At 41.5% G+C, this 24,090-nt stretch overlaps 1 protein-coding gene across 1 annotated transcript in view; it reads right to left on the bottom strand.

The window, feature by feature from the left end:
* Positions 1–1,406: 1,406 nt before the first annotated feature.
* The window catches only part of MACC1 (MET transcriptional regulator MACC1), a 29,650-nt gene continuing 6,966 nt past the window's right edge, over positions 1,407–24,090 (bottom strand). The window contains exons 2-5 of the mRNA XM_082193911.1: positions 20,533–20,640; positions 18,156–20,206; positions 11,701–11,889; positions 1,407–4,896 (exon numbers count right to left, since the gene is read on the bottom strand). Of these exons, the coding sequence (XP_082050037.1) occupies positions 4,684–4,896; positions 11,701–11,889; positions 18,156–20,206; positions 20,533–20,632 (2,553 nt within the window). The 5' untranslated portion in view covers positions 20,633–20,640 and the 3' untranslated portion in view covers positions 1,407–4,683. The remainder of the gene's footprint in view (positions 4,897–11,700; positions 11,890–18,155; positions 20,207–20,532; positions 20,641–24,090) is intronic.

Raw genomic sequence — 24,090 nt, 5'->3', positions numbered from 1 at the left:
GCTTTGTTCCAGAAACCACAATTCCGCAGACTCAGGGATCAGGTAGCTGTTTCACGGTGCAGACGCCAACTGACAGGTCTCGTAGACATGACCAAATATTCGTGGGTTATTCTGAAGACAACGGCTGGCCTGCATTTCTTTTTTTCTTTTTGTATTCCACTGAAAAGTAAGCCCATGTTAGCCATGGAACAGCGTCTCAGTACAAAAAGTGTGAATTTCTCAACAAGGGAGGGAGGGGAAAACATATCAAGAAGCCAGCTAAAGTGAGCCCCCATATTAGCTGGCCCAGTACAGAAATGCTGTCTATGTCATCACACACAAGATGCATATTTCTGCTTGCTGGGAGAGTTATTACAAGCTCAGGGTGGGGGGAGGCAGAGAAAGAACATGTATGCCACTTATCTCAGCGCTTGTTCACATTAAAAATATATCCTTTTAAAGGAGAAGCTAAACTACAAGTTATTTCAAGAGTTATTTGCTTGTTACGAACCCAGGAGCTTCAAGGAAGCCTTAATTAGATCTTGAGACTAAACACATCGATTTCAGTGGTACTTGCTTCCATTTGATGTTCAGGATGAAAAATGGCGTATTTATAACTTCGCTGCCTCATTTAGATTCACATAAGTGAGCCAAAGCACAGGCTGTCAGGGAACACACACGCTGAAAATTCTGAAATATCTAAAGCCTTGTTGCATATTTGTAGTCAGTGGTATTCAAAACCTCCCAATGCCATCAACCACAGCTATTTCTTAAAATGCCCTGACCTATATTCCTCGCTTGCTAGCTTTAAGATCTTGCAGCATTCTAATCCCTCACCTGCATTCTCAAATAGATAGCAGTTACCTCTAATTAGACCCAGAGGGAAATCTGATTTACCAGTCACAGGCACCCTTTCCCTTCATTTTTGGCACCATCCTAATTTAGGTTGTCACGAGACACTGGGAGGTTGAGAAAGAAACTCAACACTATTTCTAGATCCATGGGGAGCTCATTTCACTACCCAGGCCTCTGCAGATACAATCCCTCTTCCCTTTTTACAAGGAAGCATGGAATTGGAAGGGACCTCAAAGATCCAACCCACTAGTATAGAATTGGTTAAGTGGCCAGCCAGCCACTATTTAAAATACACATACACAACTTTGAAAATCTAAATCCTCTCTGCTTAGAATAATGCTATTTATCTAATACAGGTTGGATGTTTTCCCTCTTGCTATTACATTTTCTTGCTATTGGTTTTTGTTTTGTTTTGTGTTTTGTATTCTCCTTTTGTATTTTTCTGCCGTGAATCACCCTGGTTCATCTTCGGATGAAGGGCGGTATACAAATTTAATAAATAAAAACAATAATACAATGGCAGGTCCAGTGGTGGAGATTTTGCACTTGTGACAGATGTGGCATGTCCCAAATCAGAATTAAAACAGTCAGTTTAATCAAAATACACAAAACTTATATATTTTTTAAATAAAGTATTAAACCAATATATCAGAAAATAACATTACAACATCAGTTCCAAAAACTGCACTTTGAAAATAAACAGAATACGAGCTGCCTTCGTAGAGGATTGGCTCAGCCCCTCGTTTCCTTGCTTAAGGTGCCCTTGTAGTCAAAAACCTGAAGCTATATCTGGAATCCCTTCCATAAAATCAAAATGTTGGCAATTTTCCTCATCTGTTATACAAAGACCATTAGAATTCTTCACATCAGGCCTTTGTATTTTCGGTCAAGCAAAATAAAATTTAGCAATGCTCATATAAAAAAGCAGGAAGACCAAATGAAACCCAGTCCCTTTAAGAATGATGGTAACTCCCCAACCCCTATCCAAAGGAAGACGACAGTCTTGTGCAATCCTACCTCTGGGAACAGCAGAACTCACTTCTGAGTACACATACATGGAAATGCATAGTAAATGCAGACAGGAGGTGAGAATACCCTTCATCCTATTTTGCTTCATTAGGTACCAAACACCTCCTTCTGTTCTTCAACATGCTTGCTGAAGTAGGGTCTGGAACAGTAACCTCTGTTAAGATTTTGTCAAGCCATAGTCTTTTCTTCGGGCATTGACAGGACTATTTCCAATATCATATAAGAAAGTATCACTTGCAGCCACTTCACAGAGTACCATGTTCCTATGTTGGCTGCTTATGCCTGCATCCTAAATGGAGGTGGAACCCTCCACAAAGGAATCTATTAATGTGTGAGGGAGTCCAATCACAATGCCCCAATACAAAGCTACATCTGTTTTACTGTCAAGGAATCCAGCTCCCTAGATTCAGGGAACTTCATGAACACAAGACACTGGATTTCAGTAACTGAGCATATAATCATGTCCTATAACCTTACCATAGAGTAACAGTCTTAGTGGCTGAATTGTTGACTTTTATGGGCAAGCTTCAACCAGCAATCTTGGTCCCACAAACCATGGCTCACCAGTATGAGAATGAGCCATTAACCTGTACACTCCCTCCCTATCCTTCTCTTCATGCTTGGCTGATCTAAACCATAGTTTCCAGATACATCTGCACCAGGAAACTGTGATTTGATAACCATGACAAGCAGAGATTAAATCAGCAATTCCGAGACCAGATGTAATAGGAAACTGTGGTTCAAAGAAGCCGTGATCTTAAACTACAAAGCCAGGACCATGAGGGGAGCGGAGATTCAAAGAGCAACCACACAGGCACAGGCTTTTCATTGGCTGATAAACCACGGTGTAATGGTCTGAGATTGCTATGTCTGAACAGGGCCTATGCAGAGAGCCCCCCACTAAATAAAATGAACTCTTAATTTTTCTCTCTTTGCAGTTTTGGGTGTGACATATTAGAACTATTAGGTGTGATTAACTGCCACATTTCTTGCAACATTAATTCACACTACTAAGATTTTTGCTGAGATCGTGGTAAGATTGTCAAGGCACAAATGGCACTGAGGTTTAGAGCCTATTTGTTTTTCTCAAGTCTCTTTTTATAGACATCCACAGGTAGTGAGAAACTAATGATTGCCTGTGGCCATCTTATCCACACATGTTCTCAATGCATACCCCCCCCCCAAAAAAAATACTCTTACTACAGTGAAACAAAAAGTGGAACAGGTTTTTTATCAAAGAACACACAAACCTATAATAATGGCAAATACATTTGGTCCATAATGCCCTGCTGTGTACCTCTTGAATTAAAAAAAAAACAAAAAACAGAAGAGGTAGTGGCTAACAGGGCAGTCAGAGATTCAACAGCTGCCATTGGCCCTTGTAAGCTAGGACTGCCCAACTTAAGAGCCCACACAAATAAAACACAGCAGGTTAAAAAAATGTGAATAAATTGTATCTGTACATTAAACGTTTGACACATGCAATGGTGCAACAATAATATCTATCTTTGGACGTACCTGGGTGGATGCAGACAACTTTTTTTTTTAATCATTAAAAACAGTTTCATTTGTCATCATGATGTAAAGGGTATCAAGCAGAGCCTGATAGTCGGAAGTGGATGTTGGAACCACCATGTTATGGATACAAGTTCGGAAACTATGACAGCAGCAGAGCAGATTGCTTTGTGGTTCCTATGCCAGTGGGAAGTTTCCATAACAATCATGCGCTGACCGTACATTTCATTTGCCCTGAGGAGTGGAGAAATGAGCAAAGAACTGACCCTACGAATATGTCACCACTGTCACAGAATGTCAATTCTGGATCTGCTTTAGAGCCAAATAAGAAGGCAAGGTCACAGCCAGATGGAGGTGGGGTACCCATTACCTGGGGATGAGAGATAAGGCTGGTGCGCTGGGGGAAATGAATACCACAAGACATCCACAAAGGGGACAGACCACTTTTTCATGAAGAAACATGGGTCAATAATACAGATACCTGGCAGAGAGACCTTCAGACAGTCCTTTTCCACTAGAATCCAAACACCCAATGAATACAGTAGTATCTCTGGTTGCGGGTGGGGTCCGTTCCAGAGCTCTGGTTGGATCCCGAGGTTTCCATAACCAGAGGAACTGCTTCTGCACATGTGTGCGAGTGGCGGCAGACTGCTTCTGCGCATGCACACGGTGCAGTAGAGCGCTTCTGCGCATGTGCGTGTGGCAAAACACTTCCGGGTTTGCCACTTTCGCAAGTCGAAGTTTACATTACTCAAGGGTAACGTAAGCTGAGGTGCTACTGTAGTAAAGTAATCGAGGATATATTTACCTTCTACATGTGATGAAACAGCTTTCCCAATTACCTCAGAGCAACCATGTATTCACAGGAGTGCACAAAGTTTCCCTAACTGGTTCTCTCAGGAATGACAATAGCAGGCATAGGGAACAATTTCTAGGTAAAACGCTCTGAATAAGTAATGTAACTATGCTGCCCAGCTCAAATTCCTCCTGTGCTAAACTTCCCCCCAAAATGTGTAGCCCACTGCAAGGCTGTTCAGCTTCCGACAGCTGTACACGAATACCTTTCGAGACATGTTGTTGTAGGGACACAGGTATGAAGGAAAGCAAGGGAAAACTGGTCCTGCTTGAAAAATAAATGACTTGATTTTTTCATTTAAAAAAGCTTAAGCCCATAAAAGCCAGAAGCAATAGGCATAATTTTCACAGGCAGAGGAGCTAAACGGTTCTTGATGCAAATGCTCTCATTTAACTGCTTTGTGTTTCAGGAAGATAATTTCCACGGCGCCTTTCTAAATTAGATGACTTCTAGTCTTCATCCATCTTAGAGAAAGCACTTGCCTGGAGAACCTCCATGCAGTTGACTAGAATCAGAGCTCCGGTTAATTCTCGCCACTGTTTGGTCACAGGATTCTTCATTTTGTCCAGTGCAGACTGCAGGTCTTGCAACATATCTCTGTAACTGTCTCCATAGTGAGCTCCCCAGGTGTACAGGAAATCATACGCTGGTTTCCACATCATCTGAAGTTGAAAACATACCGGGGATCAATTATTATCATTTACATCTTGCTGCCTGGCACTTAAAAATATATCATGGAGGCACCCAACAAACCTCCCTGGGGAGGGCATTCCACAAAAAGCAAAGTGGCTTACTATATTTTGAAATACAGATTCATGGTAAAATACATAACCCTTTAAAATCCATAGGCAGGAACAATAACATTAAAGTCACCAGCTTTAAACAGTAATAACTTAGCCATACCCCAGTTAACTATTCTCATTCATACCCCATACTTATTATCATATAGTGGTACCTCTGGTTAAGTACTTAATTCGTTCCGGAGGTCCGTTCTTAACCTGAAACTGTTCTTAACCTGAAGAACCACTTTAGCTAATGGAGCCTCCTGCTGCTGCCATGCTACCGGAGCATAATTTCTGTTCTCATCCTGAAGCAAATTTCTTAACCTGAAGCACTATTTCTGTGTTAGCGGAGTCTGTAACCTGAAGCATATGTAATCTGAAGCGTATGTAACCTGAGGTACCACTGTATTACTATAACTCTAAACATACAGTCAACTCTAAACAAACATGTCCTCATATCATTAAGTAGGTAACTTTTTTTAAAAAAAAGTATCTCCACCCCCCACCCCCAGCATGTTGAAAGGAATTAATGGATTCATTTTTACCAGTCATTAAATCCCTAATGAAATCATCAGCCCCAAGACAATTCTTTCTTCCTCTTTTTATAAGGACTGTTTGGGTCTGAGGGGCATTCAGAAAGCAGATGAATATCTGGAGATAACATTTATGGTTGGTTGGATTTCTGTTCTAAGTTGAGATCCCCTCCAAAAGATTCTGCTGATGAACCTAGTCCCCACATCCCATTCTCCACTCTCTCGTTAGCATTTTGCTTTTACACATCACAAAATTAGTTTCTTCCTCTCTCTGGTAGCCTTTTGCCTCAGATTAGGAGCTTTATGGTTGGGAGGCTATTTTATCCTTGCTTCTGTCTTGAAAAACATTTTGTGTGAACGTCATATATTATGAAGTTATTAAATTTGTGGTCTGTTTGTTTGTTTTTTAGGCTCCTCTTTTATAATTTAAGCTGCTTGCCATTATATTTTAAGTCGATTAATGTAAAGGCAGTGTTATAAATTCAGATATATAAGCTAGGCACCAAATGGCTCCTTAAACCAAGGTTACAATCACCAAAACAGAATTCCTAGTTGCCATTTGGAGGCTGGACAGCTCGAAAGTTGTATTTTGCAATACAACTTTCTGGTTCCTGAAATTTGTTCAGATCATGCAGATGAAATATCATGGATAGAATTCTACAGGCTTTGCTGTTGGTGTGTGAAAACAGTCAAGACCCAGGTGGTGGAGAAATCAAGCGCTCAGGCATCTTCACTTGGTCGCAAGTTGCTGGTAGCCAGGTGCAGAATATGTCTGGCAAGAGACAAACTTTGAATGCTGTGTAAAGCATTTACTGTATTTTTTGCTCTAAAAGACGCACCAGACCACAAGACACACCTAGTTTTTGGAGGAGGAAAACAAGAAAAAAAATATTCTGAATCTCAGAAGCCAGAACAGCAAGAGGGATTGCTGCGCAGTGAAAGCAGCAATCCCTCTTGCTGTTCTGGCTTCTGGGATAGCTGCGCAGCCTGCATTTGCTCCATAACACACACACACATTTCCCCTTACTTTTTTGGGGGGGAGTGAGTCTTATAGAGCAAAAAATATGGTATATTTGATCTGGTGTGGTTTTTTTGCGGGTCTCGTTAACTGTTCTGCTTTTTTTTAAAAAAAATTGTAAGCTATCTTGAACATTTTAACGGAAAAAGAGGGATAAAAATGCTTTAAATTAAATTGTACTCAATGATGAAATTAATGAAATGGAATCGATCATGAAATCCCCCTGAGTTGGACCTGGATCGCTGAGCAGCTAATTTTCTAAACTCCAAATATGGTCATTGATCAATGAATCTTAACATTTTACTCGAGCAGCTCAAATTCTAGTGCAGTTTCCCAAAGTAGGTCATCACTCCTTGTGGAAAATTTAAAAGAAGCTGAACTGGAAAGGAGAGCGATAATAAGGTCCCAAGTTCACCCACAAGTATCTCTAGATAAGATCTCATCAAGGAAGAACTTGGGAGGCAGTAACATTACTGGGCTAAAAAGATCAACATTCTGACTCATGCAAAGGAGTACTTTAAACTTCTCAACATGTATCTCACGTAAAGTACAGGAACCAGTTGAGGGGGCTTGCTACTACTTTTTAGCAACACTAAAAACATAGGACATCACAAGCTCTGGCAACCCAGAAATTATCTTTGATAATAGGGAAGAACAATTTTAGGAATTAGCAGTTATTCATAATGAGCACTGGGTCACGGCAGCCTTGCACAGACAAAACTTTTAGGAATTCCTAGTGGAAATTAATTTTATTCCCGTTTTGTAGGTGTCTACTGGAAGATGCAACAGCAAAGTAAAAAACAAAACAAAATGAGCACAGAAGATAGCAAAAAGGCAAACAGAAAGCTGTATTATTCTTGGAGGGGGTCATTTATGTTTAAAAATTTCAAACATAAACACTGGCAAATCAGAACAGCAGAAAACAATGGATAATTATGGAAGTCATTTTTTAAAATGATGCTCCATCAGAAACTTCTATTTTAAAAACATACCACCTTAAAGTAAATCTGAAAACCACAGATGGAGAGTAAGTTTAGCACTGACAGTAAAGAAGCCAGAACGCCAGTCTTACTGTCAAGCTCTCAAAATGCAGATAGATACTGTGAAAATAACCTTGAACCTGCAGCTTTGGGATCAAATGTTCTCAATTAAGCTCAATTTGCAAATTAAAGAGAGACAAAGGGGACTTCCTAGATGTCAGTTCTGCAAACTCAGCCTGGCCCATGAAAGTCAAGAACTTGAGACAGGGTGGAGTGCAATTCATTCTTACCACTGTTTTACTTAACAGCAATTAGGAGATGCAGAATGGCAAGAAGTCGTGTAATAGGAGTGTCCGCTCATATAGATTGACTGAATAAGCAAGTGCTATTTTTAAAGTCTCAGAATGCTTGTGAGCTAGTGATCACAGCTAGCGATGTTTGGAAAACCTGAATGAAGAACCTGAATTTGTATTTTTCTGCTTACTACATGAACGATGCTCAAGATCAGATTTGCTTGCATGAGAAACCTGTCCAAAAGAAACTCCTGCTGTTCCAGTGCTGCCTGCTAAGCTTATGGGGCTTACCAAGGCAGAAGGGAAATTTGCCCTGCTATGCCTCAAACCTGGCCAGTGTTATGTACTGCTGTGCAGCACAGTAGTAGCCAGCACTGTGCCCTCAGGTGGACTACAGGTCCCATCAGCACTAACCATGATACCTGCTAGCTGGGGATGATGGGAGATGGAGTCCAACAGCAACAGGAGGGAACCAGTTTGGCTACTCCAGGTGTAACCGGCAAGCAGGAACCGTAAAGACATTGGAGTGTTGGAAGGCATGGTTGTGGTAAACTTCCTCAATAAAGATAGGGAACGTGACAGAGTTTGGGGTGCTTTAAAACAACCTGTTGAGGTCTGAGATTCTCTGTATGTGGTAGCAACTGCTAATATCCAGGAGCAAGGACGCTTAATAATGTGAAAGGAAAAACCTGTGACCACTTTTCTCTCACCCAGAGGATCAAAGTAAGGATGAGCCATGTTGGAAACAAAACTGGAATTTAATTTAAACACAATGATGAGGGTTTAAGCTTGATGGTTAAGCTGATAAGCCAAAAACCTTTTACAGAAGTAATTAAGAACTTTATTTAAAATTGGACTTTAAACCGGTTTCTAATTAAGCTGATTCCTCCCAGAATGGCTTTTTGTTCTCCTACCTAAACCAAGAAAACACTTTCAGGCCCATTTTAGAATTTTATCCTTGCCCTCAGAGAAATAATTGGGGCTGCCGTGCCTAGCAAACCGCTCCAATGCCCAGCTAATCTCTAGCCATGACCAAGCTAAGCTCAAATGGAGCATTTAACTGTCCACTCCCTCCTGATTGGTGGACACTCCACCCAGCCCTGATTGGCTGCAGAAGAAGCCCCAGCTAGGTGGAATCGTCATCTGCTGTGAAGCAGATTTATGTTGTGAACTGCCCTGAGTTCTACAGATGAAGGGGGGGCGAGTATACAAATTTAATTCATTCATAGTAATATAAAAATGAATTATCTAGGAACAAATGAATAGTGTTGCTAGATCAGGCCAACATTCTATCTAGTCCAGCATCTCATTCTCACAGTGGCTATGCCTCTGGGAAGCCTTCAAGGAGGACCCAAGAGAGAACAGCACTCTGTTCACTTGTGATTCCCTGCAACTGGTATTCAGGGCTATAAGGCCTCCATCAGTGGAGTTAGAAGACAGTATTCATGGAGGATGAGACTCTTTTAAAGCACTGTGTGCTGGATTATCATACTATGTATGTTTTGAAATCAATGCACATTAAACTATTATTGTAATAATATGCATTTTATTTTATTTTATTTTTGCAGCACTGCGAGCCGCTTTGGCCACATTTATGTGGGAAAGCAGCCTACAGGTGAAACTAATACAAAAATTAAAAAATGTCAGAGTGAGTATCTCGTCTGCAAAGTGGGATCTGCCACACAAGGCTGCTGTAAGAACTGAATAAGGAAAGAAGTGCTATTACAGAACCTGACCCTCCTTTGGGAAAGACCAAGCTATAAATAAACACAGGAAAAATGAAAACACTGCGCACAGAGTTATCAAATTCCTGCACGCTGCATGCTGACAGACAAAGAGGCAGCTATTTGGTTGTTGTGAATATTTCATTTAACTTCTAACTTGACAGCTTAATATCACTGTGGCAGCTGATACAAGATTTCTAAGGCTGCTCATGATGAATGATTCCAAATAAAAACATAACCATAAGAAAAAGAGAGAGGAGGATACGACCACTGCAAAATCAAGTACCTTTTCCCCCCTTTTTGACAAACAGTACTTTATGCAAGATTTCACCTAGATTATCTTTGCTTATAGGATTTATTATTTTGTCTTATTTATGTGCAAGTCCAAGTCGCATATCAGAGAACTACATGAAAAATCTGGTAACTCAAAGAACAAGCCAAAGTGGACAACAATCAAAATTAAATACAAGCCAAAAGAAATAGATTCAAAAAACACGGTGAATAATATTCTGACCTCTTTTCTATTATGGGAACTAGTGGGTTGTAGTGGGTATGCTGAGCAACATACAGACAAAAATTTGAAAGCCAAAGTATACTGAAATGCTCAAAGTTTTGCATTGCTTCCTGTTTGGATTATTCACTGCATTATACAGTGGTGCCTCGGGTTAAGAACTTAATTCGTTCTGGAGGTTCATTCTTAACCTGAAACTGTTCTTAACCTGAGGTACCACTTTAGCTAATGGGGCCTCCTGCTGCCACCACGCCGCCGCCGTTCTTAACCCAAGGTACTATTTCTGGGTTAGCAGAGTCTGTAACCTGAAGCACCTGTAACCCGAGGTACCGCTGTACGTTCATGTGACTTGTTAGTTTAGCTGTCATTGTCCTCCAACAATATCTACACATTTTCATCCCAACCTTTGATTGGGATACCAAGCCAAAATCATCTGCTGATAAAGGCCAATGTTAATGGAAATTTTTATATAGCTTCATTGACAGATGCGGAACAATCCAAAACACGTTTACTCAGAACTCAGCAGAGCTCAGTGTACCTTATCTAAATAAAATATAATCCTAAATAATATATCCTAAATAAAATATGCACAGGACTGCAGGCTTAGGTACTTTGCATTGCAGAATGAATCTTTATACACTTACACCCTCAGGATGTCTCCATTTAAATTTTCTAGAGCAGCCATTTAAATGTTTAATTCAATATTTGGTCTCCATCAACTTGATGAGCCTCGTCTCTTTGGGTGGGCTTTAAGAAATGGCTTTGAGCAATTTTTGTGTCATGCTATTATAACACAGACAAGAATTATTAGAGTTGAAAGTTTGGACACATAACAGTAAGACAGAGAGAGAGAGAGAGAGAGAGAGAGAGAGAGAGAGAGATGTTTAGGACTGAAGAGAGACAGTTTCAAGAGTGTATATACCAATTCTGTTTTCACCATGTTTGATGGGTATTATATCATTTAAGAAATAATAATAGTAATAATAATTTATTATTTATACCCCCCCTCCAGATGGGTTCCCCCAACATATTATAATATTATAATAAAATATTACAATATTAATATTAAAAACATGATAAAACATCAAGCATTAGAAACTTCCCTGAGCAGGGCTGCCTTTAGATGTCTTCTAAAGGTTGTATGGTTACTTATCTCTTTGACATCTGATGGGAGGGCATTCCACAGGGCGGGTGCCACTACCAAGAAGGCCCTCTGCCTGGTTCCCTGTAACTTCACTTCTCGCAGTCAGGGAACTACTAGAAGGTCCACGGAGCTGGACCTCAGTATCCGAGCTGAATAATGGGGTTGGAGACGCTCCTCCGATTATACTGGGCCGAAGCCATTTAGGGCTTTAAAGGTCAGCACCAACACTTTGAATTGTGCTCAGAAAAACTATGCAACCTGTTTGACTAGAAGCAATGGTGGCACAGGGGGTTGGACTCGATGGCCCTTGTGGTCTCTTCCAACTCTATGATTCTATGATTCACAAAAGGAATTTGTACACATACATCCCATGGCAAGCAATGCCATTTTATACGTCACTTATAAAAACAATGGTCTGTATTCAACCTAAAAAGCTTTGGTGGCAAAAGAGCACAGTGAAAGAAAGTGAGAGAAGTTTTACCTCGGGAGGGACATCTCCATTCGTGCCCCGGTGGGGAGTTTCATAAGCTTCGATTTGTTGCTTTGTGAGTCGTGCTAATTTTTCTGCCAGCTCTCTCCAGCCTTTCCCAAGCTTCACAGCAGACGTAAAAATGACTGTGTCTTGCGTGATGCGTGCAAGTAGTCCTTGGCAATCCAGCTTCAGCAGGGCCTGCAACCACAAGTTCAATGATTATGTTCTCAAGCAACCATGAATAACAATTAAGTATAGCCAGCTTGTGCAACTGTTTGAAGCAATACGGAAACGAGCACTTAAACTTATGCTAAATATTCCACTAGTGTTCCAGAAGTGGCTTTTTTACATGTGGAGAAAGATCACATGAAATGTGGAAATGATTAGGTAAGGGATCATCATGAAAACTGAATGAAATGCTACTTGAATGCAGTCTTAAGTCCATTGATTTCAACGGATCCTCCTTTACAGTATGTTTTACTTAGTCACATACATATAGTTATTTAAATATTTATAAGCCACACTCCTGTAGAAATTATAACAAGGCAAGGAGTGAGATTAAAAACAAAATACGCCCAAATAGCCAAAGCGAAAAGAACATATCATTAAAAATTAGTTGGTTAAAAAAAAAAAAGATTCTGAAGACCTGATTGAACAGTTTTTAAAAGACGTTTGAAAGAAAGCAGAGGTGACTCCTGTCAAACAAAGATCATGGGGCAAGGAGTTCCACAGAGCAGGGTCTGCCCACACAGAAGTCTTGGTCCCTGGTAAAGGGCTGTTAAATCTAAGGGGCGGGGGCACAAAATGTGCCCCATCTGAAGGCTTCAGTGATCAAAGCAGAGTACAGTGGTACCTCAGGTTAAGTACTTAATTCATTCCGGAGGTCCGTACTTAACCTGAAACTGTTCTCAACCTGAAGCACCACTTTAGCTAATGGGGCCTCCTGCTGCTGCCGTGCCTCCGGAGCACGATTTCTGTTCTCATCCTGAAGCAAAGTTCTTAACCTGAGGTACTATTTCTGGGTTAGCGGAGTCTGTAACCTGAAGCGTATGTAACCTGAAGCGTATGTAACCTGAAGCGTATGTAACCCAAGGTACCACTGTATAAGTAATCTGGTGGTCTTCAAGGTACTTTTGGCTCCAAGTTGAGTAGGGCTTTGTGAATCTTGCGTCTGACAGCAAAACAATAGATACACTGGAATAATTGTTACCAATTTCACTAACCCCTGGTGAATCTGTATCAATTCTCTTTCCCTAGAAAAAATAGCCTAGGAGCCAGATTTAAAAGGAAATCTGAACTAATTACGGTTGTTTTTTCCAGATTTATTCCTATACTGCCAAAAATGGCATACTGTTCCCAGAAAGAAGAGTATGGTTTTATATAAATGTCAGTCTTAGGATCACATAATCAATAATAGAGTTTACTCATTATTCCTGATTACAGATATTTAGGACAGTCCTGCCTATAGTCATTAGCCAGGGAAAAGACCGGCTGAAATTACTGAAAGTTCTCTCCTGAGCAATTACTTTAAAACTAGGCTGCAGGAGGATAAAATCTGCTTAGGAAAAGAAATGTATATGGGTATTGTGGCCATTTGTATAATCATTTTTCACAGAAGAGAAGCCAGGAACTGATGACTTCTTGCTCTCAGCCCTTTTTACTTGAGCGTCCTTTTAAAATGCTCAGGTTTATGTAATTGCAATCGCTTTGCTCTGCTGGCCCAAAACTGAACAAAACAAATGGCATTCCGTCTGAGACAAGAAAATATCTCTTCTGTTTTGCCCTTAAAATGTTGTTTTATTTACAATATTTATATACAGCTGTACCTTGGAAGTCAAATGGAATCCGTTCCGGAAGTCTGTTTGACTTCCAAAATGTTGGAAAGCCCCGTCGGACGTTTGGCTTCCAAAAATAGTTCGCAAACTGGAACACTCACTTCCAGGTTTGCAGCGTTCGGGAGCCAAAATATTCAAGAACTAAGTTGTTTGAAAACCAAGGTATGACTGTACTATCATTTTTTAAAAAATCACAGCAGCTTACGACTAACCAATTATGCAAGGTTTAAGTAGGAATCTCTGGCTCTCCAGAGGTTGAAACTCCCATTTCCTCAGTTGGTTAGAGCGGGGTGCTGATAACACCAAGGTTGCAGGTTCGATCCAGAATGGGACAGCTGCATATCCCACACCAAGATGGAAACTTGATCCGCTAATGTGGTTATTTCAGGAAGAAACACAGAAACACTGGATTCATAGAAGATCTTTGGAAGAAATAGAGGCTGCTCCATTTTAACATTGCTTTCCTCACAAGGAGGCCACCCAAAAAGTGTGTCTGCATAGGTTGAATGTGGGCACTGCACAGACCGACCATAACAGATCATATGCTGGCCTGATCCTACGCAGCATCTCCACACCATCTCCATCCTATGTACAGTGGTACCTTGGGTTAAGTACTTAATTCATTCCGGAGGTCCGTTCTTAACCTGAAACTGTTCTTAACCTGAAGCACCACTTTAGCTAATGGGGTCTCCTGCTGCCGCCGCGCTGCGGGAGCACGATTTCTGTTCTCATCCTGAAGCAAAGTTCTTAACCTGAGGTACTATTTCTGGGTTAGCGGAGTCTGTAACCTGAAGCGTATGCAACCTGAAGTGTATGTAATCCGAGGTACCACTGTACAATCATATGCATCAATTATATTCTCAGGCCTTTAAGATGCTGCAGCTCTTTGGCAGAAAGCTGCCATTGTAAAAAAAGAAAACAAAAAGGTACTTAAGTTTTACCAAGAACTACACCTGTATAATGAGCCTGAAAATATAGCCTTGGGGAAGAAGCTGGAGGCAAGAGACATAACTTTTACCTGCAAGTCCATGTTTAAAATTGCAGCTGCAGAGAACTAGTGAGAAGTCCTTAATCGGTAGTATATATATCCTGACAATGACGAAACCCATGACTTCCAGTGCTTGCTATTTTTAAGCTAAAGGGCTTCTGTTAATTTGGGCAACTTGCTAATGAGCAACATGTCATCACAGAAAAAGGACTAAGATTTGAAAGGCTTCTGTCCAAAACCAGCATTTCCCAATGCTAGGTGGCTTACAGGTAAAATAAGAACAGCTAAAAACAAGGGGGTGGGACACACAATAATGAAATACTGGAACCATTGACCATGCTGGAGCTATGCTTCTTTTCTGAACCATGTAACAATGGTTCAGCATTGACTGACAGTACAGTACTGGGCCCCATTCAAGGTCCTGTTGATAACTTACAGTACCCTGAATGACTTGGATCCCTGTAGGGGCGCCTGTCCCATTATCCACCAGCCTGTACTTTAAGATCTACTGGGAAGGCGCTCCTTGAGATACCACCACAGGCAGTGATCCAAGGAAAGGGCCTTCTCAGTTGTGGCACCTCATCTGTGGAACTCCCTCCTGCTAAAGTTAGGTTTGGATCCCTATTTGTTGAATTTTAGTCGGGTGTGAAGACTGCAGATCTATGTGTCACAGTGTTTCTGTCTGGCTTCCTGTGGTTTTTTGTTTTCAAGCTTTTTTTTAAGGGTGTGTATTGACAGTGTTGTGTTGTGTTTTGTTATGACTTTGATAGCGAGCCACTGTGAAAGGACCGTAGTGTGTGAGAGCTGGGGAGAGTGTATATTTAAATAAGGGCATGTCTCATCCTGTCTCTGCCGGGGCCCAACCCAACATACCTTTTGCCAGCCTAGGGCCTAAGGAAGGGGCATTCTGGGGGCGGGGCCAGAGCTGGATCCTAAGCCTATTCGCTTTGTCACATGACATGGCAACCCAGTGTGGGTTGCGCTGTGGTCTAAACCACTGAGCCTCTTGGGCTTGCCGATCGGTTCGAATCCCTGCAACGGAGTGAGCTCCCATTGCTCTGTCCCAGCTCCTGCCAACGTAGCAATTCGAAAGCACGCCAGTGCAAGTAGATAAATAGGTACCGCTGCAGCGGGAAGGTAAACGGTGTTTCCGTGCGCTCTAGTTTCTGTCACGATGTTCCATTGCACCAGAAGTGGTTTAGTCATGCTGGCCACATGAACCAGAAAGCTGTCTGTGGACAAACGCTGGCTCCCTTGGCCTGAAAGCGAGATGAGCGCCACAACCCCATAGTCACCTTTGACTGGACTTAACCATCCAGGGGTCCTTTACCTTTACCCTTAAGCCAGCAAAAAGGATGGGATAACTCAAATCCTTTTCTAAAGGCTTCCTTTCCCTCTGTCAGGCTCAGCCAGCAGTAGCCCTGCTCTTGAACAGAGTTTTCAATCTGGCTTGCTTTATGCTAGCTTCTTGCATATTATGTATACAAATTTAATAAGCAAACAAATAAACAAAATAGGATTTCTCCCTTAGTCAACAGAGAAAGAATAGTCCCTCTAGCTATTACACTTTTCAAGTAGAAGAAAGTACCATAAAGCCATTGCAACACTGCCAGGCAAACCATTTAAGTACACTTCCTTGCAAACCAAAGTGCTACAGTAACGATTCTTGTTTCTCTACCAATAAATACATTAACTGAATGCAATTATCAGGCTGATACTGAAAATTTAAGGAGAAATCTTCATTATGGAGGAAGATTGCTTGCAGCTACAATTGCGCAATGAGGAAAGTCAGGGGAAACCCAGATACAGTGGTACCTCGGGTTAAGTACTTAATTTGTTCCGGAGGTCCGTTCTTAACCTGAAACTGTTCTTAACCTGAAGCACCACTTTAGCTAATGGGGCCTCCCGCTGCCACCGTGCCGCCAGAGCACGATTTCTGTTCTCATCCTGAAGCAAAGTTCTTAACCCCAAGGTACTATTTCTGGGTTAGTGGAGTCTGTAACCTGAAGCGTATTTAACCTGAAGCATCTGTAACCCGAGGTACCACTGTAAGGGGAGACACCTTCAAAACAACTTTCAGGGGGAACAGCACTCTGCATTCAGGCTTCCTGGTGCAGCTAGACTACCGGCTATGCTGGTTGGGGTGAAGAGGAGCTTGAGCCCAACAATGTCCGGAGAGCACTGGGTTGGGAAATGCTGCTCTACATTGAGCGAAGTGCTGAGATGCAGGAAGAACTTCAGTTCCAGCTAGAAAGCATTCGCAATGCCAGGGCTGCTGAGAGGTGAGATCACAGGATGAAGGGGTTCTGGCTCATTACAAAGGGGCGAGGTGTCTCACCCATCAGCTGATCATCAGGTCGCACACCTATCTTTAACGTCCCCCAAATAATTCCACCTATGATTCTGAAGGGTTATGGCAGGAATTCTACCATAGGGATAAAGGAAAAGTTGTCTGGCATTTATGTTTTCCAGAGATGGGAGGCAGACTGCACCAGAGGTAGCCAACATCATGTTCTCCATTACTGCATTTATATCAAGGAGTTCAAGGTAGCATACATGGCTCCATGTTATCCTCACAACAACGCTGTGAGACAGGCTGAAAGTTGGTGATTGGCCCAAGGTCACCCAGTGAGCTTTATGGCTGAGTGGAGACTTGAACCTCTGTTTCCTAGATCCTATTCCAACACCCTAACTCAGGCATAGGCAAACTCAGGCCTCCAGTTGTTTTGGGACTACAACTCCCATCATCCCTAGCTAACAGGACCAGTGGTCGGGGATGATGGGAACTGTAGTCTCAAAACATCTGGAGGGCCAAGTTTGCCTATGCCTGCCCTAACTTCTACACCACGCTGGGTTCCCCAGTGTACTGGATTCAAACTCTCATCAGCCCCAGCCAGACAACATGGCCAATGGTCAGGGATGACGGGAATTACAGTCAGGGATGATGGGAGAACAACAACTGAAGTACACTCTGTTGGCTCCCACACTTCCAGGCTTTCATAAGGAACTAGGCAGGCTCTTATAAGTTGATAAAAAAACTAAAGAGCCCAGTGATCAACAGTGTGTTTTTGCCCCACAGCTTCTACATAATTTCAACATTAAGTGAACATTTTCACAACCAGCTTTTTTCAGACATCTTGGTCAGGATCCAACAAACCTATAAAGGAGCATGTGAGAGAACTACGTACAGAGCCAGGAACTGCTTTAAATGTTTCCATTGCAGCTGCAGCTCGCACAGCTAACAAAGCCATTTTTCCGACTAAAATAGCTTTGCTGGATCACCGTCATGTCACCTGCCTACAGGCCTTGAGGTGGAGAAGGATAACCATAATCCCAACAAATTAGCTAAGTCAATTATTGCTCATTTGGGCCTCACATAAACAAAGACCACATCCCCACCATGCATTTAAAGCATGTCATGGCTTCCCCCAAAGAATTCTGGGAACTATCGTTTGTTAAGGGTGGTGAGAGTTGCTAGGAGACCCCCATTTTCCTCACAGAACTACAATTTCCAGAGGGATTTAACTGTCAATCCTCCCTCCCAGGGAACTCTGGGAAATGTACAGTAGCTCTGTGAGAATAGGGGTCAAATGTTTGGTGTGAATGTGGCCTAACAGGGCACACATCCAAGCAGTACTTACAACAGACAGCTCGTACAGGAAACGCCTTGTATTTCTGTTATCGTGGCAGACTTCCTTGAGCTTCTTCACAACGTAGGCTACTTTTTCTGATTCTTTGTCAGCTTGTACATCACTGAAAGCATCCAAAGACATGTTTGAAAATCCAAGGGCATCAGCTAAAGCTTTCCAATCGTTCATTTTCTCTGATACCGTGGATAAGATTGCTGCGTAGATATAAGTCAGCTTTCTAAAAGGCAAAGCGATTTGCTCAAGAAGGCTTTTGGTTGTGATTGTGCTATCATCAATATCCATAGCTTGGTCTTTGGCTATCACTTTGACATTTTTGCAGTGTACGAGGCCAACCTTTCTTCTAAGAATGCCCACGTACCATTCTTTTACTTTAGCCTGTCCGATGGCTTTCACCTTATCTTCGCCAAGAAGCGCTATTGTGTCGCCTTTAAAATATTCTAGCAAATAGTCAATTTTATTCTGACGCAATACTGTCTTCAAAGCTACACCATAGCTGGCAACGTGTAAAGCTTTGTCCTGAAAAACTGGATATTTAATTGTTGGCGTCGACAGCAGTGGGGCAGAGTTGACCGCCTTGCGTCTTTCTAATCGGTTTGGCTTGTTGAACACCCCGGTTAATGGCTTTGGAGCTGGCTCAGGGGTTGTGATGTAAAACTGGCACACCACGTTGTTGCTTGGGACTTTCACCTGGACGCGGAAGACAAATAGATGTATTTTCCTTCTGTCGATTATAGAAAATGGGAAGTGTTGGTGAATAACTTCGCCGCCCCCTTTCAGTATCCCTTCTTTAATTTCTTTCCTCTGATCCTCTTCCTTCACTTCAAAATCAGGGTCACAAGAGGCCACAAAAATATTGAGATCTTGTGGCTTCTCAAGTGCAAATGTATGCTTTCCCCAGAGCTGGAAAACCACAGGGGGCATGCTCTTTCCACCCTTTTTAATGTCACATACTGTAAGTTTCTCTGGAACATAGTTGTGGCCAAACAGGGCAAATACAACTGTGAAAGAAGGGTGGATATGTTTGGGTCCATAAATCCCAACTGAGAGCTTTCTGTGTATATACTCCCAAGCGCTTGCTGGTGAATTAATTGTATTGGTTTGGGCTACAGCCACAATGTACATCAAATGACTTAGGTCCGTCAGCTTGACTTGGATAGTATCTTTATAGATGTAACAGTTGTTTATTCTTTCAAACGGGCCCTCTTTGGTGAAACCACAGAGACATACAATTTCAGTCATAACCTGACTGAAAGGGTCCTTCTTCACCTCAGCTGCAATTTTCATTTCGAGCAAAATGGCTTCTGTGGTATTGAGGTTACTTAATGTCAGTTCAATCAGTGGGCTCACCGTGGTTGAAAACTCATGGTTGAGCGATGGTGGGGAGTCAAGGATTGCCTGTAAGCCAACTTCTTGGTATTCTCCAAAGGCTACGTGGCCATCGGGGAAATGAACCGCAATCTCCGAGTCAGGAAGCTGCACTGAGCCGCCTTCATGACTCACTTTGCAAGCTATATGGGTTTCTACAGACTGGGTTTGGGCCCATCCTGGACTCTGGTTTATTGCATTCAAATCCAGGCAAGATCGGGCCAGCTGCCTTTGATTCAACCATGCTGTCTTATAGGCCTCACGATCATTCTGAAGAGGTTCACTGTTTGGAGGCAGGATATGGTTGGACGGTGCCGTGCTAGGGAGTTCAAATGTCTTAGTCCCTACAATATCCAAAAGATCTGAAACACTCCGAGATTTTGCCGATCTCCTGGAAGATTTGCGAAGAAAAAGATAATCAAGATTCAGTTCGTCTCCAGATGAAGCAGTAGAGTCTCTGTTATTTAGATCTCTAAAAAATAAATAGGGATCTTCTTTTAAGATAGATATGCGCTTGTCACTTTTTTCTCTGTTGTTTGACTGAGCTACATCGTCTAAAAAGGGATTGGATGCTGACAGTACATTCCAAAAAGGATTGGTCTTAAATGCTCCAGGGACACGTTGCTTAAATTCCTCAGACCAATGAGACTTCAGCTCCAGTTCATTTTCTCTGTCATCTGTTAAAAAGAAGAAAATGAAGTTAAGTATGGCGACTTTATATTTATTGTCTTCTACCTAATATTCTGCATTTGTCAAGATACTTCAGTTTCCCTTACATTAACTAAAAATACCAGCTGCAATATGTTGTTTTTATTTTGATTATATATTTTGTGGTTTTATATTTTGATTTTGTTCTCTGAACCACCCTGAGACCTCCGGGTATAGGACACTATATAAATTCAATAAATATAATAAAATAAAATTAAATTAACCAAGCATTTATCAAGCAAATGTAGGTTCCGATCAGAACTCTGCTTAAGAAGGTAGGATGCTAGCAACATACCTGTCCAATCATTTCTTGCAGGGCTGCCGTCATCCAAGTCAACCAGACATCCCTCTGACTTACTCCATGAAATCTCCTTTATATGACAGGATGCAGACATCTTTCTTCCTAACAGATTTAAGACAAGTTGCTTTACTAACCAATAAATGTTTTAGAACCACAAGGCATAAATCGTAATCAAAGTCCAGAAAGAAATGGCTTAGGAATTCCTCACATTAACTTCACAATGGGGAGGAATGGATAGTTGCCTATTTGAGTTTAGGCTCACTTACCTGGGAGGAAGCCCCATTGAATTCAACAGGACTTACACCTCAGCAGACATTGGTTAAGACTGCAAGTCATGTTGTGTGGGCTGTTTATCCCTGCGCAGTCTTTCAAAGTAATTTCTTCTCCATGCACAGAGGGAGGAATTACAATAACAGAAGCAGATTTTGCTCTCCTTCCCTGTGCTAGATTTCCCACTTGCTTAATGTCTGCACAGGGTCTGTGCTTATAAAGTCCCATAGGTACGTGCAGGGGCGTCTTTAGCATATGCACCGCCAGGATGCAAAGACCCACCCAGAGCCCCCAAATTTAGTTAATTTCATGTGCACGGCACCGTTGAGAATGACAAGCGCCATTGCTGGTGCGGCACATCTTTGGTAAATGAGCGCACAAAGTCAAAAGTCCTTTAGTGAAACAGTAGGTATACATTTCAGTAATACCTAGGTATATATGTATTTTGTTTTTCTAGCTTGATCAAAATTATTTATTATTTCATAACAGGAAGATAGTTAAGAGCTTAGGTGGGTTCAGCGGCGGGCACCTTGCGCCCCCCCAAATTTGGCACCCGCGTGCCCCACATCCCTTGCACCCCTGAGTAAAGACGACCCTGGGTACATGTTCCTGCTGCCACAGAGAAAGAAGAAGGGACCTGATTTGCCAATTCAGTTTTAGCATCCAAAGTAAATATTGCGTGTAGAGCATGGGTAGGTAAACTATGGCCCGGGGGCCGGATCTGGCCCAATGCTTTCTAAATCCGGCCTGCAGGTGGTCCAGGAATCAGTGTGTTTTTACATGAGTAGAATGTGTCCTTTTATTTAAAATGCATCTCTGGGTTATTTGTGGGGGGTTTTTCAAAATATAGTCTGCCCCCCCCCAAGGTCTGAGGGACAGTGGACCGGCCCCCTGCTGAAAAAGTTTGCTGACCCCTGAGAGAGAGTATAATGGCAGCCCAGTTACGGTATATTGATTCTCTTGGATACTGCCTGCTTGCAAAATTTACGGAAACAAACAGAGAATGCTATTCCCCCAAAAGAACTGATTTTTGATTTTTCAATACATCTTTGTCTGGAAATGTAAGCACTAGACTAGGCAAATAATTCCAGCCTCTTAAGAGTGATACTCTTATAAAGGGGCACTCAAAGATTCCAAAACACTGAGATAAGGCTATCATTTAAGTTCTCTAGAACTTAACACAGAACTTCATATCCATGCCAGAAAAGGTGTGTATTTTATAACACAGCCAAGAAGGGTGGCACAAGGGCATTTTGTTTAATCCGAATGCAGGTCAGTAAGCAGGGGGAGAAATGCACTCTTTGTTTTATCTGACAAATTTTGCAACATACACTGTACAATGTGATCTTTCATAGGTTTGTGTTTAAAACATACAATCATAGATGAAACAGAAACTAGTTCCACATACTGGCATTTCAGTATGTTTTTATTATTATTATTATTTCAGGGATTTATATATACTAACTGCCCTGCATAATATGTATACCAGGATAGTTTACAATAAAACACAGCAAAACAATTAGAAATGCACTAAAAGTGCCCCAAAAACACTAACAGTATTTTAGATATATGTAAAAAGTGGTTTAAAAGCCAGGGAGCATTTTAAAAAGGGTATTACAGATACCCTACAATATAGGCAGCAGGAATATGCTTTTTGGGTTGCTACAGTTGAGAAGGAACTCTGCCTACCTGTATACAGTAACTGTGATAGATACGTTGCCAACTACAGCATCCCAATATATTGAAACATGTCTTATGACTTGGAGACACCAGCTTCCATTTGAGCTGGGAGTATGCACCAACTACATTATTTACCTCAGGATTTGATTAAGTGCTTTGAAAAACAGATCAATTCACCTCAGATCCATTTGAAGGTTGCCTGATTCAGCTCAGGTTCGAAACTCAGTTTGGCAGAACAAGACATTTATGATCCCCCATTTACCATTATGGAGAAATAAAAAATGGCTACATTTCCCCCCTTTTTGATAGAATTTGATGAAAATAGCTGAAATTGTTTGTTTGTTTGTTTGTTTGTTATATTGCATAACACCTAAGAAATTCCAGAAGAACAATGCAATGGCTTGTTGCTGTTGTTGCTGGGCCCCTTAAAAATGCAGTTGTTGTCTTTTAGATAATACTGTAATCAATAACTCTCTTCTTTTTTAGCTGAACTGGGCAAAACTTTCATAAATGGCAGCCCCCTCTGAGGGAAGGAACAAAGCCAAATTTCTGAAGGACACTAGCAGTAGTTTCTTCTGCAAGAACAGCCTTTGCCAGTTTGGGATTTATTTATTTATTTTAATCACTTAATACCCCTCTATTGTTTTGTGAAGCAATTTAGATGAAAATTGCATATATTAGAGAGACACCACTAGGTATCATTTATTACAGGTAGATTACCCTCAGGGTCCCTTCCAACCCCACAATTCTATGATTCTAGGTAAGAAACCTTCAATATTTCTGAAGTATATAGATGCAGGGATTTTTTTTGTGCTAGACATTTTTAAAGTTGACCGGGGTTGAGAATTAAAAGGGATTGGCTTCCTTCCTTCTGGTTGTGTAGGTGATGGCTTTAGTATGAAAATGGCATATGTCATAGAAGTGCCTCTAAGAAAATAACCTGCATAATTTCTGTAAAATAGAAAAAGGAGCAGGCAGTCATTGTGAATATGGGAGAGGAGAAAAAGAGCTTCAGATCAGAGTTCTGCTCAATTTGCACCCCCAACTCACAGCAACTCAGGCAGTGTACACATTACTGACTTAAAACACAATCTGGCTTATAACACAACATGGTTTTCCCCAATTTTTTTCTGGGCCTTGATTTTCCCTACTCAGCTGTTTACTTCCATAAAATGGCATTTGAAGGAAGTAGTGTTGGGGGCAGGAGGAAATAAAGTCAAGAGCTTGAAGGGGGGGTGCCCCCATATTTCTCTGTGGCACAACTGTTTTCTCCTCGTTTCTTTTAGTGTGAGAAAGCAGCCAGTTATTAGCTAGTCTCTTTACAGGAGACTGAGCTACATGCTCTATAAAAGTAATAAATGCCAATTTAAACTGCTTGTGGCAGACCCAAAAAAAGAGAGCTTTTTACACTATTTAAGCACTTGAGAGCATCCTTAGGGCATTTCTTGGGAGACTAGCTAGCATGACATTTAAAGAGTTTACCTCAGAAAGCTGGGCACACTGCTCAGCTTGTTTTCTGGCTCCTTGGTGAACTTTTAAAACACACAGCAATTTTAAATGCTCTATTTCAGTATCCTGGGTGATTATATATATATATATATA

This window comes from Podarcis vaucheri (assembly GCF_965113315.1).
Source record: "Podarcis vaucheri genome assembly, chromosome: 12".
Classification (NCBI taxonomy): domain Eukaryota; kingdom Metazoa; phylum Chordata; class Lepidosauria; order Squamata; family Lacertidae; genus Podarcis; species Podarcis vaucheri.
Note: the sequence above shows the minus strand (reverse complement) of the source record. Positions and strands in the feature narration are given on the sequence as shown.